Source organism: Vicia villosa, unplaced genomic scaffold (assembly GCF_029867415.1).
Source record: "Vicia villosa cultivar HV-30 ecotype Madison, WI unplaced genomic scaffold, Vvil1.0 ctg.001892F_1_1, whole genome shotgun sequence".
NCBI classification, from domain to species: domain Eukaryota; kingdom Viridiplantae; phylum Streptophyta; class Magnoliopsida; order Fabales; family Fabaceae; genus Vicia; species Vicia villosa.
In genome coordinates, this window is record NW_026705766.1 from 398,209 (window position 1) to 413,298 (window position 15,090).

The 15,090-nt window shown below is 38.4% G+C and overlaps 3 protein-coding genes and 1 non-coding gene across 4 annotated transcripts; 1 reads left to right on the forward strand and 3 right to left on the reverse strand.

The window, feature by feature from the left end:
* The first annotated feature begins 735 nt into the window (after nucleotides 1-735).
* LOC131637021 (uncharacterized) lies at nucleotides 736-3,991 on the forward strand. Its single transcript, XM_058907586.1, has one exon. The coding sequence runs from the start codon at nucleotides 1,009-1,011 to the stop codon at nucleotides 3,820-3,822; it is 2,814 nt and encodes a 937-aa protein (XP_058763569.1). The 5' UTR covers nucleotides 736-1,008; the 3' UTR covers nucleotides 3,823-3,991.
* Nucleotides 3,992-4,956: 965 nt separating this feature from the next.
* On the reverse strand, nucleotides 4,957-11,498 carry LOC131637032 (callose synthase 11-like). The gene is made up of 3 exons (XM_058907597.1): nucleotides 5,889-11,498; nucleotides 5,602-5,720; nucleotides 4,957-5,410 (listed from the first exon to the last, which is right to left on the reverse strand). The coding sequence occupies exon 1, from the start codon at nucleotides 11,239-11,241 to the stop codon at nucleotides 5,902-5,904; it is 5,340 nt and encodes a 1,779-aa protein (XP_058763580.1). The 5' UTR covers nucleotides 11,242-11,498; the 3' UTR covers nucleotides 4,957-5,410; nucleotides 5,602-5,720; nucleotides 5,889-5,901.
* LOC131637034 (small nucleolar RNA J33) lies at nucleotides 8,183-8,261 on the reverse strand. The gene has a single exon (XR_009294257.1). It is a non-coding gene; the product is annotated as a small nucleolar RNA J33 (small nucleolar RNA).
* Nucleotides 11,499-12,601: 1,103 nt separating the features above from the next.
* Nucleotides 12,602-13,316, reverse strand: LOC131637025 (uncharacterized). The gene is made up of 2 exons (XM_058907591.1): nucleotides 13,024-13,316; nucleotides 12,602-12,959 (listed from the first exon to the last, which is right to left on the reverse strand). Exons 1-2 carry the CDS (start codon nucleotides 13,314-13,316, stop codon nucleotides 12,602-12,604), a joined length of 651 nt encoding a protein of 216 aa, XP_058763574.1.
* Nucleotides 13,317-15,090: the final 1,774 nt, after the last annotated feature.

Consider the following 15,090-nt stretch of genomic DNA (forward strand, 5'->3'; position numbering starts at 1 on the left):
GCGACTTAAGCTCAAGCGCCTCTCCCTTCCACGCCTCGCGCTTGGGGCTATGTACTTCCAGAAGCTTGGAGGTTACTTAACTCAAACATAAGGCGAGAATATCTGGAACGAGATAAGATGGGCCCGCCGCGAGTCTCGTCCAAGAAGGGACCTCCCAGAGGACGCCTAGTCAGAGCACCCAAAGGTCTCCCATGAGGTCGCCCAAGTCTAGACTAATTACCAGCCTGTCGATACCTCACTGAAACATACGCGCCCCAAGCCGCCACCTATGATCATTACTTTTCATTAAATCAATTATGATCTCATTAACAACATTGAATGTCGACGATCATCCAAGAAACATGAAGGGATACGACATTCATGGTCATAAAGGACGAGAATTATACCATAACATGAAGACATCATAAATAGAGTCGTCATCTCTCAAAGAGAGACAAGCAATTCAAAAATACGAAACACATAACTTCTTTACAACCTCTCCCGACCCGCATCAAGGTGGTTATCAATATTATTCTATAGGAATATATATAAATAAAATATATTACCATATCTAACACAAAATCATATCAATGAGATTCTATACAAGTGATCTCTTAGTTGCTAGATCAAAATTGACTTTGATTTCTCTCCTCCTCACATGCATAAAAAACAAATTAAAACCAAATCCATCAACATTCAATCTCAAGGAATCCAAATTCCAATTATAGTATGATATAATTCATTACTCAAGAAATAAATTAATCCAAGAAATCAACACTCGTTTTCTGCAATCCAGGCTGGTTCACTCCAATGCTTCCACTTCTAAAACTCCATTTTCTATTCAATCATAATAGCCTTAACTCAATCTCTTAAATTATTCATCTTACTATAATGTTTATAATTCAATCCATTAAATATAAAGTCACAGATTCAATCTCATTATAACATATAGTTTCAAACATTATACTCCTCAATTTCCAAAACCCTTACAAATTCAAAATCACCATTCAAATGTAACAATCTTCATCGATGGACATTTCCGTCATTTCCTTTTTCACATTCATCTTCTTCTTCTCCGTCGTAACCTCTAACCCTTCCGATTCATCTTTCACAACCACCTACCACCGTCTCTGCAATGACATCGTCCCCGTCCCCGCCACGTCGCCGCCGTCCGATTCTCCAACCTCCCCCGCCATCGCCGACTCTCTCTCCCTCCAGTCCGCTTACTTCTCCGGCGGCGATCCACTCTTCAACCGATCCCCCGACTCAAGCTTCTACAAACACGTCGCCTTCCACGTCAACTCCGCCCGGAGAATCCCTTCCGACGGTACAATCGACGGCCTGTACGAATTGCTAGGGCAAATGAATCTCCAGCAACGAGCAAGAAGAGTCCGGTCCAGTCCGGCGAGGGTTTATCACGGACCTAGGGTTCCGCTGAGGATGCGTGTTTCTTCTCTGAAAGGCTATTGGTCGAAATCTTCTGGTAAGCTCTGTATGTTTGGAAGAGGCTCTTATGTTAATACAAACAATCTGAGAGATGTTAGTGTTAGTGTTGTTATTAAGCTTCGTTACCCGAATCGCGTTACGCTTTTGGATAGTTTGATTACTGGAAGTGTTGAAAGCTTTGATGAAATTAATAGCTTGCATTATTTTGAACCTGTTTCGATGTTGACTATATCTCGGAGTTCGAATTATAATTTTACTATGGGTGGGAACAACATTGATAATAATGGTTGTGTAGCGGGATCTGGATCGAATGAGGAGGAGAGTTTGAACCTTGGGAATGTGAAACAAGGGGTCTGTTATGGGTTTCTCGATCATGTGGATAGCTTTCGTGTTGAATATGGGAGTCATTGTAACAATGTGAGTTGCAATCTCTTTGGTGGTGGTTCTGGTGTTGAAAAGTTGCTTGGTTTCATGGGTTTGTACAGAACTCGGTGCGTGGAGGGTAGGAAGATTCAGATGCTGTTGGATTTTCATGATTCGGAGTATACTGACTGGTTTTTACTGGCTCATCCGAATACGACGTTGATATCTGAGGGGGTGTGGGACGAGAAGGAGAATCGGCTTTGTGCAGTTGCATGCCGGATTTTGAACATCACGGGAACTCCTTATGTTGGAGATTGCTCGATTAAGCTTACGTTAAGGTTTCCTGCTGTGTTGTCTTTAAGAAATAGGAGTACTATTTTGGGCAAGATATGGAGTGATAAACCTGGTGGTGAATCTGGCTACTTCGGCAGCGTGGGATTTGAACGTATCTCGAAGAGATCGGGAAGTTTGCCTGGTGGTTTGCAGTACAAGTATACTGAAACTGACAGAGTAAGAAAGTTTTGTACCGAAAAGGTGACTGCTAGAGGAAAAGGAAAGAACTATCCGGATGGATATTCTTCTGATACAGCATTTAGCATGGTTGTGACAAACAGCGAAGGGCAAGTGACTCAAGGTTACTCATTACCGTTGTTTGTTGGTGATCAAGGTTATGAAGGGCGACCTTATGGGGTTCCATTTCTTCCAACGAATGGTGGAAACTTGAAAGCACACAGTTTGCAATTCAGCAATTCGTTGAATGTCAGCTATGCGTTTTTCCTTAACCCTTCTTCTGATTTTAAGTTTGGTAATGAGATCTCATCAACAGAAATGAAAATTAGTGCTGAAGGATTGTACAACAGGAAAACTGGAGTAATGTGTCTGATAGGGTGTCGGCGTTTGAGAACAAATGACAAATTACTGACGAAGAATGAGTCTCTGGAATGTGAAATCATGATAAATATCCAGTTTCCTCCATTGAATGCAAAAGGAGGTCAACCTGTTGAAGGGACTATAGCAAGCATGCGACAAAAGACGGATTCTTACTATTTTGAACCCCTTCAGTTGTCTTCATATTCTATGAGCAAACGAGAAGCAGACGCGTCCATTTGGAGAATGGACCTTGAAATCATTATGGTAATGATATCAAACACACTAGCTTGTGTGTTTGTAGGATTGCAACTCCTCCATGTGAAAAAGCACGCAGAAGCGCTTCCTCGCATTTCCATTGTGATGCTTCTATTCATTACTCTAGGTCACATGATTCCCCTGATGCTGAACTTTGAAGCCTTATTCAAGGTGAATCATAACAGCGTGCAGGACACTTTTCTTGGGAGTGGAGGCTGGCTTCAAGTGAAGGAAGTAGTTGTGAGAATGGTGACAATGATAGCTTTTCTTCTAGAGTTGCGTCTTCTACAATTGACCTGGTCTTCAAGACAGACCGAAGAAAGCCAATCACAGCCAGGTTTATGGGTTTCTGAAAAATGGGTTCTATTCATTATTCTACCATTATATTTTACCGGTGGATTAACTGCATGGTTTGTGCACATATGGAAGAATCATCGCCAAAAAAGCTCTCGACCATTCCGTCTTTCACGCCACAAGTTTAAAACTCCTCGTAAACATATTAATCAACTTCCATCACTCTGGGAAGACATGAAATCTTACGCCGGTTTACTTCTAGACGGGTTTCTGCTCCCACAGATTCTGTTCAACATATTGTCGAACTCAGAAGAAAAACCTTTGGCATCTTTGTTTTACTTCGGAACAACCATTGTTCGAATACTGCCCCATGCGTATGATCTTTATAGAGCTCACAGTTATGCATGGCACCTCGGTATATCATACATATACGCAGACCATAGTAGGGATTTTTATTCAACAGCTTGGGACATCGGAATTCTGATTGGTGCTCTTTTATTTGCTTTAGTTGTATACTTTCAGCAAAGATTTGGCAGTCGATGTTTTCTTCCAAAGAGGTTCAGAGGAACTTCTGCATATGAGAAAGTACCTGTTATTGGTAATGATGATTTGTGATAGCTTAATATTGATTGGATCTTGTAGAATGAGTTTTATTTTAGCATTCGAAGGCAATTGTTACATTTCAAGATGAAAGAGTATATAGGATTTTGCTCATATTTAACGTTATGCTAACATTTAACACCTATAAAAAAATTTCATATTGAATTTTCTTCAATAAGAGAAAGCCCATAAACTGAAGACTGCTATTTCAGCTACAGTACGTTGATAAATTAAAGAATTGTACAGTTATTTTTTACTGATAATTTAATATAATTATTCTCTTAAATTGATTTTTTGAAAAATGAGATGAAGATAATGTGATTTATATTTTTATATATTTTATATAAAAGTATAATGAACATTAAATTTCAATGCAAAAGAATATGTTTAAATTTAAAAATTATAATTCTACTTTCAAATAGAATCAATTACCGAGAAATTTTAATTTAGAAGAATCAAGCACTTCAAAATCAATTTAATACCAATTTTTTGGACTTATTTTTGCCTTGGAAACTAAACATAATTTAAGCTCTTTGATTATGTGGTGAAGATAATTAATTGAGTTAATTGATTTTGACTTAAAAATGAGTTGAAGATAAAGAAACTTATATTTGGAATACTCAAAATTGATTATCAATAAATAAAATTAAGTCTAAGTTTGAAGTACTCAAAATTGACTATAAACGTCTAAAATTAATTTTAACATGTTAGTAATTGATTTTAGCTTCATAATTGCTTCTGACTTTTAAGATATAATTTATAGTTTTTGAATTTTAACATATCCTTTACGCTAAAATTTACTATTTAACTCATTTTATATAAATATACTAAAACATAAATTATTTTACATTAAATTCACTTTAATTATTTTTCTCACGGCATAACCAAAGCAGCCAAATATATACAACAAAAGTGTAGTGGGAACACCAAAAGTATGCACCGAGTACTACTAGTTCATGAGTGGCGGATCAGCAAAATATCATGGATATAATTTATTCAAAAGATTGCAATGTGAAGTTCCCTTGCTTGTATCCATCGAGGATCTTTACTGGATACTTGGTAAGGAAGGTTCTATCTATAACTTAGGTGCTTTAGAAATATGCAAATATAGGAGTGAAGGAGAAGAGATTAGTGTTTTTTTTAGCCATCTATGGGCAGCAGAAAAAACTCTGAAGAATGAAAATAGCAGAATGAATCTTCTTAAAATCTAATCTAATGAACAATTCAATGTGTTTACCGAACATGGTCAAGTAATTAATGCATAGCTAACTTGCAGATAATACTATGTAACTGAAAACTAACTAGGAAACATAGCTCGTGTTCGTCTTTATCCGCTAAAAGGTACAATATATACAGCAAGTAGATTGTTGTCAGTGACTGATATGAGCAAATCACCTAAATTTCCTCCAATACTAAACTACCCTGGCAGATACATAATAATGTTGACAATGGAAAACATGGTGATGTACTGTTATGGGAAACAATCGAAATCACTCTCCTTTCTTTAAGAGATCGGGTCAATGAAAATGTCATGTAACTGTTGTACATAAGCCATAACCGTCATGGAAAGAAGGCAAAACTTTGGTTTTTGATTTTGCATAACCTGAAAATAAGTATCAGGTTTGAATTAGATATGTAAAATACTAATAAAAACAAATTAATGCTGCAAAAGATTGCTAAAAAGGACATGCACATTCATTTTTATAAAATAGCATGCTTTAGCTAAATTTGTTTAAGAAATGTAGTTAAATATAGTTTTAAGAAAACAGTGTTTTGGTTCTGATAAGTACATACCTTAAATTAGTAAACCTTGGACTGGTACATTAACAAGCTGATACTCTACATGGAAGATACAGAAACACATCTCTCTCTGTGCGCAGTTGAAAACTTTTTTTTTTTGTTTTAAGCAAGACCTGCACAAAATGGACGGAGATTTCAGAATTGCACAGCCCAAGCTGAGTCGACAGGAAAATGCTTCAAGTAGCAAATCTGTTAGCTATACACCAAGGTTCATTGTAGTTTACTAGGTAAAATTTAGCTTTGACGTAATTGCATTGAAAAGAACATGATGCATAAATTACCTGTAATGACACCTTAAGCAGATTTCTTGCCACTAACGATTCGAGATATCTGGAGACCCCTGCTGAAAGCTTCATTGAAAAGAATTCTAGTTTGCATTGATTGAAATCCAGGTAACCATGAGAGAATCGCCATGGGGGCCATAACAATAATTCCAAACAGTAAATCGTAGAGTCGTGCCAAGGAGACCACAGTATCCCACACTAAAGTTGACTGTAGAAAAGGCCTAAGCACCTGGGCTATTAAAATAATTCCCCATCCTGTGGGAATGAATGCCAACGAACTTGTTAGAAGATCAACAAAACTGAAGCTAGTGAACTCCAGTAAGAGGACAATCACAAGAACTGTAACCATGGTCACAAGAAGCTGCACTAGTCGATAATATATGTGCTCATTTGTAGCATATTTGTCCCGTGCATATGCTAGACTTATATAAATCGCAACAACAGCAACCATGAATATCCAAGACAGCAAGTACACGGCTATACTAGTTTTGTTATCTGCAATACCCAGCTGATAAACAATGCCATACTGAAAGAAGAAAAATCGAAGGTCTAAAATGATTTCCAGCAGCTTTCCCCATATACCGGTTGTTTTGAGATGATCTTGCTCTTCATACCACCATGTTTCCCAGCTGAATTCTGCCTTTAAGAATGGCCCTCCCGGATACCAAATCCAATTCACAAAGTCTTCGAAATCATATACAGTCTTCAACCAATCAAACCCAGAGGGATTGAAGACAAAAGGAGACATTATCCATGAAACTACAAGAAACCAACTTGAGATTGTCATAGCTATGTAGACAAAAGTACCCTTAGGCAAGGGACTATGAGAAGCATACACGGTTAAAATAATTCCAAGTTCAATAGCCTTAACAAAATGGCTTCTAGCATATAGTCGATAGTTCTCAGCAAAACTCTTGTGCTCCACCACAAAACCGCGGCCAGTGGCTCGGTACTTCGCACCACCATGAAGTATAGTCCGACCAAAGAAATGGGTACGAGTTCCTAAAGAGAACGTGTAGAATAGCGACGCAAGCTGCAACTGCATTGTCAAGAAGTCCCATACTGCAGGAAGGAAACCGTGCTCAAGAGTATTTTCAACAACCATTGGGAGTGCAGTGAAAATACCAAGCTGTATTATAAACTGCTGATTTACGATTGCGCCAAGGGCTTTATTGTTGCTAGCATTTTTCTGTGCTTCCTTTTCAATGCCGCTGAGGGCCATATAAAGGCGGCCCCAAAGAAAGGCATAGACTGTCAGTACAACAACCATGGAGTTAAAGTAAAATCCCACAGTTGTGTAGAACACTGAAAGCATGCGAAAGAAGTCTAATCTATGACCTAGCCGGTAAACATCTCTGCTCAAAACCTGTTCACCATTGCCACTTGCGACCTTCGCCTCAAACATGGATATCTGATTCAAGCCAACGTCTCTTCCTTTACCTACCTGTATGTATTCATGATGTGTCACATTGCCGCCTCGCAATGTACAATTGAAACCAGCAAAAATATCTTCACTAATATTGATCACTCTAGAGGCTTTGCTGACTCCGCCACGACACAAGAACCAGAACCTATCAAACACATCCGGATGACCGTAGTGCATCCGTACTTTCAAAGGGTTTGCCAGAACTCGCTGGCCCAGCGTCACAAAACTTGTTTCTTGGGCTGACATGAACCAAGCAAGCGACGAAACAGATCCTGTGAAGATATTCTCTCGGACCCCCAAAATGGTTGGCTTCTTGATTCCATGATAGGCATTGAACTCCTCCAGCAGATTCCGCATTTTGAGAGCCTCCTCAAAATAATGGTCTTGATTCATATCTATTGTCTGAACTGCATCCCCCCGCGTAAAAATCATAGCGTGATTCTGATTCTCAGGTTTCCCTTCTCCAAGTTTCAAAGGTCCGGGCAATCTGACCCGATAAATCTCAACCTCACTTTGCAATTGCTGATCAAACTTCACAAGAACAGAGTAATACTCAGTCTCTTCCCTCCCCAAAGAAACCTCATCAACATATGCTACTCGAAGGGCCTCATTATTTTTCATCAAATACAGTATATCATCAGCTCGGGGATTCCTCTCTGCCTTGTGGCGTCCATACATCTGGCATGCTACAACATATGAGAACTTCATCATTGCACTCCCATATTCATGTCCCTTGAATAACAATGACACACTGCTATCTGCCCTTCTCAATTTCCGAAGAGATGGGTGCCCATCGGAGGATAGAGTGTTCGAATTTCTGTTTTCGTATGTTGAACCATATGAAATAATATGCTCAGACCCCTCTCTTACATCCATCTCAGATGCTGAATCAAGAAAAGCAAGCATCTTAAGGGCACTATAATAATACATCATCCCCCTGACTGTTCGAGACAATGTTTGACCTCTATAAGAAACCCAAAGGCGGAGGTCCCATGCTTTTGTTGTCCAGAGATCATCCTCATCTTTCAAGCCCTCTCTACGCATCCTTTCCATAAAATTATTCCATTCATCTTCATATATCTTCTGCAAATAAAACAAAGTAGTAATACCATCCTCATTCTCCTTTCGAAGAGACTCTTTGCTATATAAAACTTCCTCATCATAATATGGGGTCAAAACACTGAAAGCCATCATCTTTTCAACATAGGGAGCACGAGGCATGTTCATAAACAACGAATTGCTAAAGAAAGCAATCCGCCGTCGAGCCTCAAGATTCAATGGAACATTATGCATCGAGTCTCTTGAAGTAAGAATTGTATACAACCTTCTGAGCTGCCTAGTAAAGACTTCATCTCCGGCATCAGGAAACTCGATAGCAGTCTCAAAGAGCAGTCCCCCATCAGTTGTTGGACCTTCTAGCGCCAGGCCTTGCTCAACCAACAGGGCGGCGGTCTTCTTCACCTTTGGAAATCTTCGAACACACAATTCATATAAGGCTTGCAACAAATTTACAGCTTTATTCAAATCTTTATTTGGTTGCATCGAAAGTTTAACAAGTTCAATCGCCTTAGCATGTAGCTCTGGTAGCAGAGACATTTTGAACATTTCTGTTAACCTACCGTCCTGAATGTAGTAGTCTATTTCCTGGAATATAGTAGTCACAATGGAGAACTCTATCTTGTCAACTTTAAGAATCATAAGAAATAAATATTTAATGCTATCATAAGCTTCAATGACAGCACACCGGCGATACTCGCTCTTGCATATCCTCAACCAAAGTGATCTGTCAGACTCATTTTCCAACTCTTTTGCCTGACTGAGAGCAAGTAGTAGCTCATTGCATAGAAGGAAACACGGCCATCGAATTACCCTAATTTTCCAGCAATTTGGTGGCAGTTCCAAGAGTTCTAGTTCTCGATCACTGATGATATCTTCCTCCCTGAAAGTAATAATAATCTCATTCCATATTAAAGCAAACCTGGTGGCGTCCACTTGGCTTGATTCAATTTTTGTGAAGGGTTTACCAAGTCCGTATCGTAATTTCAACCGATGGATGGCATCGCGAAGCTTCCTCAGCAACGTTGCCTGCTGACTTAGCAGCTTCTCCTCTGGCATCAGATTGAACTGCATTGCACTGGCAAAGAACTGGAACCGGAGCCTTAGTTGTGAGATATTCCGAATTTCACCCAAATGTGAGAACAGACCAGTCGTACCACCAACAACGGCCGAGATAATCGAATACCATATTTGCAAATCCATGAAGTATACCAGCACAACAGGTAACCATAGCAAAACAACTGCAACTTTGTTGGTGTTATTGAAAAACTCATGCCATTTATAATTAACACCCCTAAGTTTTAATAGGGCCTTTGTAGGAGCAACTAGAGGTTTGAACTGAAGAAAGTAACTGAAAGAAAATTTTGAAGCTAATACTCCTATCCAGAAAACAGTATACTTCACATTATCTAGAAGCCCTTGTCTCACACCACGACCAACAAAAATCCGGGTATGAAACCACCAAGTCCACAAGTATATTATACCCCAGTCCGATTCCTCAATGAAATTCCGTAAACACGGTATCACAAATAGTACACATGCCAGCATTTCTGGTATAAGAAAGCAGAAGACAATTTTAAGAAATGTACCAATCCTCTCATTTGCCTTATCTGACCAATTTCGATGAGAACCCTTCTCAATCCAAATTAATCCATAAAACACTCCAAACAAAACCGTCCATGTTATAGCCGCCAAACTCTTGAGCACCATCCTTACTCCACGCCAAGCAGTCTCTTTAGTAACCAAACTATACTGCGTTCCAGCATCAAGCACGGATTGAAGTATCCGAAGACCTCCCCAAGTGATAAACAAAGTCAACAATTTCACTAGAACATCCTTTCTCTCCAATGCTTGCCATGGATACTTAGTATCCTCCCACGCAACAATTATAGCACCCTGCATGAACAAAATCAGCATAACCCAAAGCCTATCGAAACTCTTATAGATATTCCAAAACGACCTCTGTTCAACAAACCCAGTTTTCCCCACACGCCTATCCTTCGGCGTAGTCCCGAAAAAACTAGACTCAAACTTCAAAGGCCATCCTAGTTTCTTCAAACACCTCCTACTCCAAAAATACTCATTTATATCATCATAATTCCTCCAAGCAGAATGTGGAGCTTTCCCATTTCTACTACTATCAACCTCAACCTTAATAGTATTACAAATAGGCATAACAACCGACTTCAAAAAACCGCAATCCCCCGAAACCGTCGGCAAAAAAGGACTACCAGTATTAGGGTCAATAAACTCGTCAAGAACCAAATTAAGCTCTTTCGCCATGAAATGATAAATATAACAAATACATTCAGGAACAAACCGAAGATTACCAGCTTCGCCCCAAATTAGAAGGTAAAGCAAAACATACAACAACTCCCGGCGAAGATCCGTCGGATCACGACGGCGGCGAGAGAGCGACACGCTGGACTTCAATCCGAGATAAGAACACCATGCAGTATAATTATGAAGCAGCTTCTTCCGAAACCTCTGCAAAACTCCTCCGTCAAGCGAGTCAACTATAGCTGGAGGAGGTTCAAGCCGCATCTGAGCATTTGCAAGATGAAGAACCAAATGCTCCCTCTGATTCCTCGCGTTGTCATTCTGAAACCCAAACAACAACCGGAGCCAGTCCAGCAAGTCCATGTCCGGTTGCCACGCCATGAAACGGTGCTTTGGTAAGTCTCCGACTGTACGGAGTGCTGCCGCGGCGGCGCGTACTTCGGGATACCGGAGAGAAGGATGATCTATGAGAAGGTCGTGAACAGGTATGATGTTAAATACAGAGTTCAACGGCGGTGGCGGTCGTGGCTGGTTCACGGCAGCACCACGCGCGGCTGCCGCTGCGGCGGGGCGTTGTCTCATATACATTATAACCGTCTAACTGAAACTAAGCAGTTGAGAGTTTGTTACTAAAACTAAGTAGTTGAGAGTTTGTTACGAATACATTAGATAAGTTTTTTCATTTTCTCGCCAATTTCTCGTTGTTTTTCAGTTTCTGTTTCTTAGCTATGGCGGAAGAAGATAGAGCTATGAAGAAGGAAAGTACATAAGAAAGAACTGAAACTTTTCAAGTTTAACTGTGCAGTTTCAAGTCCACGCGCTGTGGGGTCGTGGTTGAGACACGCTCCTTTGGTTGTGGGTTTTAAAGTGTGGGGCCTATTAATACCACTATAAAAGTTCTTGAAATTTGAAACTGTTCGATCGATAAAGCGACGTCGTAATGGAATCTTACTGGGTTTTGATCCGTTTAAAGTGATTGATATAACAATTAACGGCTGAGATGAGAAGTTAGAAAAGTGACGCCACGTGTAGGTGTTTTATTTTATTTTTTTATACGTGCATGTTTTATTTTGATCTTGATAAGAAAATGAACATAAATTACTAAAAAAAGGAATCTGTGTCTGGAATATATATTCATTATTACTATTATTGGTACGACGATGATGGGTAAAAATGTAAAATTGAACTTATCTGTTTTGTTGTACACTAGCACGTGCAGCACGTGCACCAAACTTTTCATGTGTCACGGTAATGTTATGCTATTGTTGGTTTTGGTAAAGACAAAATTGAGGAGAATGAAAAGATAATGAATTTTGTTATTAAATTATTTTAAATAAAGTTCCGTTAAAAAAGTATGTAAGGTACGGAGTGAATGTTTTAATTATTAACAGTTCAATGTTCAAACTTAGGGTTGAGTAACTTTCCTTACCCAAACAAGAAATTAATTTCCTTTTAAGAGATTGAATAAATAACCTCGTCTCGTGAATACGAGTGGGTTATAGTAGTCATAAATAATATTAAATAATCTGCCAAAAAGAGCATATTTAAAATATATAAATAAATTATGTTTCAAATAGAAAAATAAAATGTAAAAAACTGTTGGAAAGAGAACTATTATTTTTGTATGAACATCTGTGACTTTTGTCATTGTCTTTTGTTTGAATGATTATTGAAATTGAGGTCCTACAACACAGGTCATGTGTGTACTTGAATAGAAATGTTATTTTAAAGTCTGTAAATGCATGTGAGCAATCATATTTAAAGCCTCAAGCATTGCTTCTCCTCTAGTGTTGAAGTTAAACACACATATTCCACTATTGTTGATATCAAGGGATTTTTTTTTTTTTTTGTAAGCAAGAAATCACAATGGAGAATTAAAGGTTTTCCAATCTTGATATACAAAGACAGTCAACAATTGATAAAAAACGATATTACAAATCAATTATGATTACGACATAGAAGACAAATGGTCTTTGCTAAAATCGTAAAAGCTATAATTGGAGTGAGTAATATCACTGAAAGAAGACCATCTCCAAACCAAAATTTTAATATTCCACACCATGTTGTTAATGTTCCAAACCTCATTCCTAAAACAAAAACCTTCTTTGTTAACCAAATAATCCAAAAAGTGGCTAATCAAAACACCTCCCAATTTGCCTTCTTTAATCTTTTTTACACGGCTAAGAGAGTACCATTCCATAAAAAACGGAAGACACTCTTTCTCCTCCAAACCCGAAAAATCAACCCAAGAAGCAATGTTCCTCCAAACAATCTTAGTCACATTGCACTTACAAAAGATATGGTTCCTATTTTCAAGTGATTATCACAAAAAAATACACTTCAAGTAAGATAAAGTTAATACCTCTATACATCAAGTGATCTTTAGTGGGTAGTCTATCAACAAAAAGTCTCCATCCAAAAGCTTTAATCTTAAAAGGAACCTCCATCTTCCAAATAATTTCTAAAGTCCCATCACACCTATTAAGAGGACCACTAGGAATACGCGAGATAGCATAGAGAGAATAACACAAAGAAACCGTAAAACCCTTCTCCGGATCAAGAGACCAAGATACCGAATCCTTTACATCATGCACACCTCCAAAAAACTCTAAACGTCCCCGCAAATCCATGAAAAGAGGTAAAATATCCGGTCCCACTACCATGGATTTGGGAATACCCAAATCGCCCCATTTTCACACATCGCCGCTCCAACCTCCCATACCCGCCACCGATACTTGCTTCAACGAAGAAGCTAAAAAAAGATCCGGGAAAGCCTCCTTCAAAATTACATTCTCAAACCAACATGCTTCCCAAAAAGGGGTATTGAAACCATTTCCCATTTCCAACTGTAAAGCAACAATTAGAAACAATGATCCTTAGAAGAAGAAGAAAAAAAGACCAACCTTTAAAATATCAAGGGAATTAAACCTGGACATTGGCATCAATTTCTTAATGCCAGCTGCTAGTTTTGACAGAGCATTAAAATTTTGCTTCATCCATGCGACATGTTCTGAAATTTCAAGTAAGCTATTCATATTTGAATCACTCTAAAAGAAGTGGGATTTTTCTTCACTCAATCAATTATTTATTTTATTTGTTAATCGTTTTGTTGTACCTGAATCTTTACTTGAAAATTAAATGAAAGTTGAATTACAAAGACATTAATTTATAAAGTTGAATTTTAAAGACATCAATATAAATATCTTAAAAAATCAAACAAATCATCTAGACGGGTCTTCCACATTTGGACATTTTCTACGTATATGACCAATTTCGCGACAAATTTCACACTTTCTCTTTTCTTTTTCAATATCGTCCATTTTGGTTCTAATACGAGTACTATTTGGGCGCCATTTCTTCTGCCTTCGCATAGTCTCATCGTGGCTAAGAGTATATCCTTCATATTGTGGCCAGTTTTCCTCACTTGGACGTCCAAGGAATCTTTCCCTGTAGACTTTAAAAATATTAAGAATCTTTAAAACATCTGGTATGTGAATGGTGTAGTTCTGGCGTATACTAGCACATGTTGCGATAACATGGAAGCAAGGTAAATGAAATGCTTGAAATTTCCCACAATAGCACCACTGCTTCCTAAGGTCAATGTTGAAAGTACCTAATGGTTGACTATCGTTTTGATTAATTCTTTCGGCCACCATGGAATATAATCTCTCGCAATCGAATTGCATGACATTATGATTGTTCGATTTACTGTCTTCTTCAGCCATTCTCTTATTGCAGTCATTTGTAAAAGTTTAACCAGATGCCAACTTTTTTGTCCATTCTTGGCTGAGTTTACCAAACAGTGACCCCGACCGATAATATGTAGACTGTACCAAAGCGTTGATTGGAAGGTTTCGAGTTTCCTTAAGTACTTAGTTCATTGCTTCGGCCGGGTTAGTTATCATATGTCCCCAATGATGTCCTATATCATACGCCTTTGCCCATTTCTCCCGGGGAATGTTGTTTATCCATTCCAAATCTTCTCTATCTGACCTTCGTATTTCGCCTCGGTAGTGATTAAACCTCGACTCCGTCAACGCATATCATGTATGGAAAACTGTTGAGTAAAACATATGAATAGCAATAACTATTTGTAGTAAGTGTAAATGTAGATTCTTACCCATGTTGACAATTTTTTACGTAGTTCATTGTCTTTTATCTCATGCATGAAGTTTTGGGTGATGTGCCTGATGCAATAGTGATGGGCTAGTTTATGTACGTGCAATTATACACAGTCAAATTAGTAGCAAGTGATAAGAAAGAGTATCGATCCCACAGAGATTGTATTAAGCATAATGATTTTCATACAAGAAGTTGTAGAGTAAACATGAGCAAATAGAGAAATAATAATGGTGTTGTCAAGTTCAATATTCAAGTAAAACAGATCTTAGAATAATGCAAAGTTGAGAGTGGAAATATATCAAGAGTGATTGAATT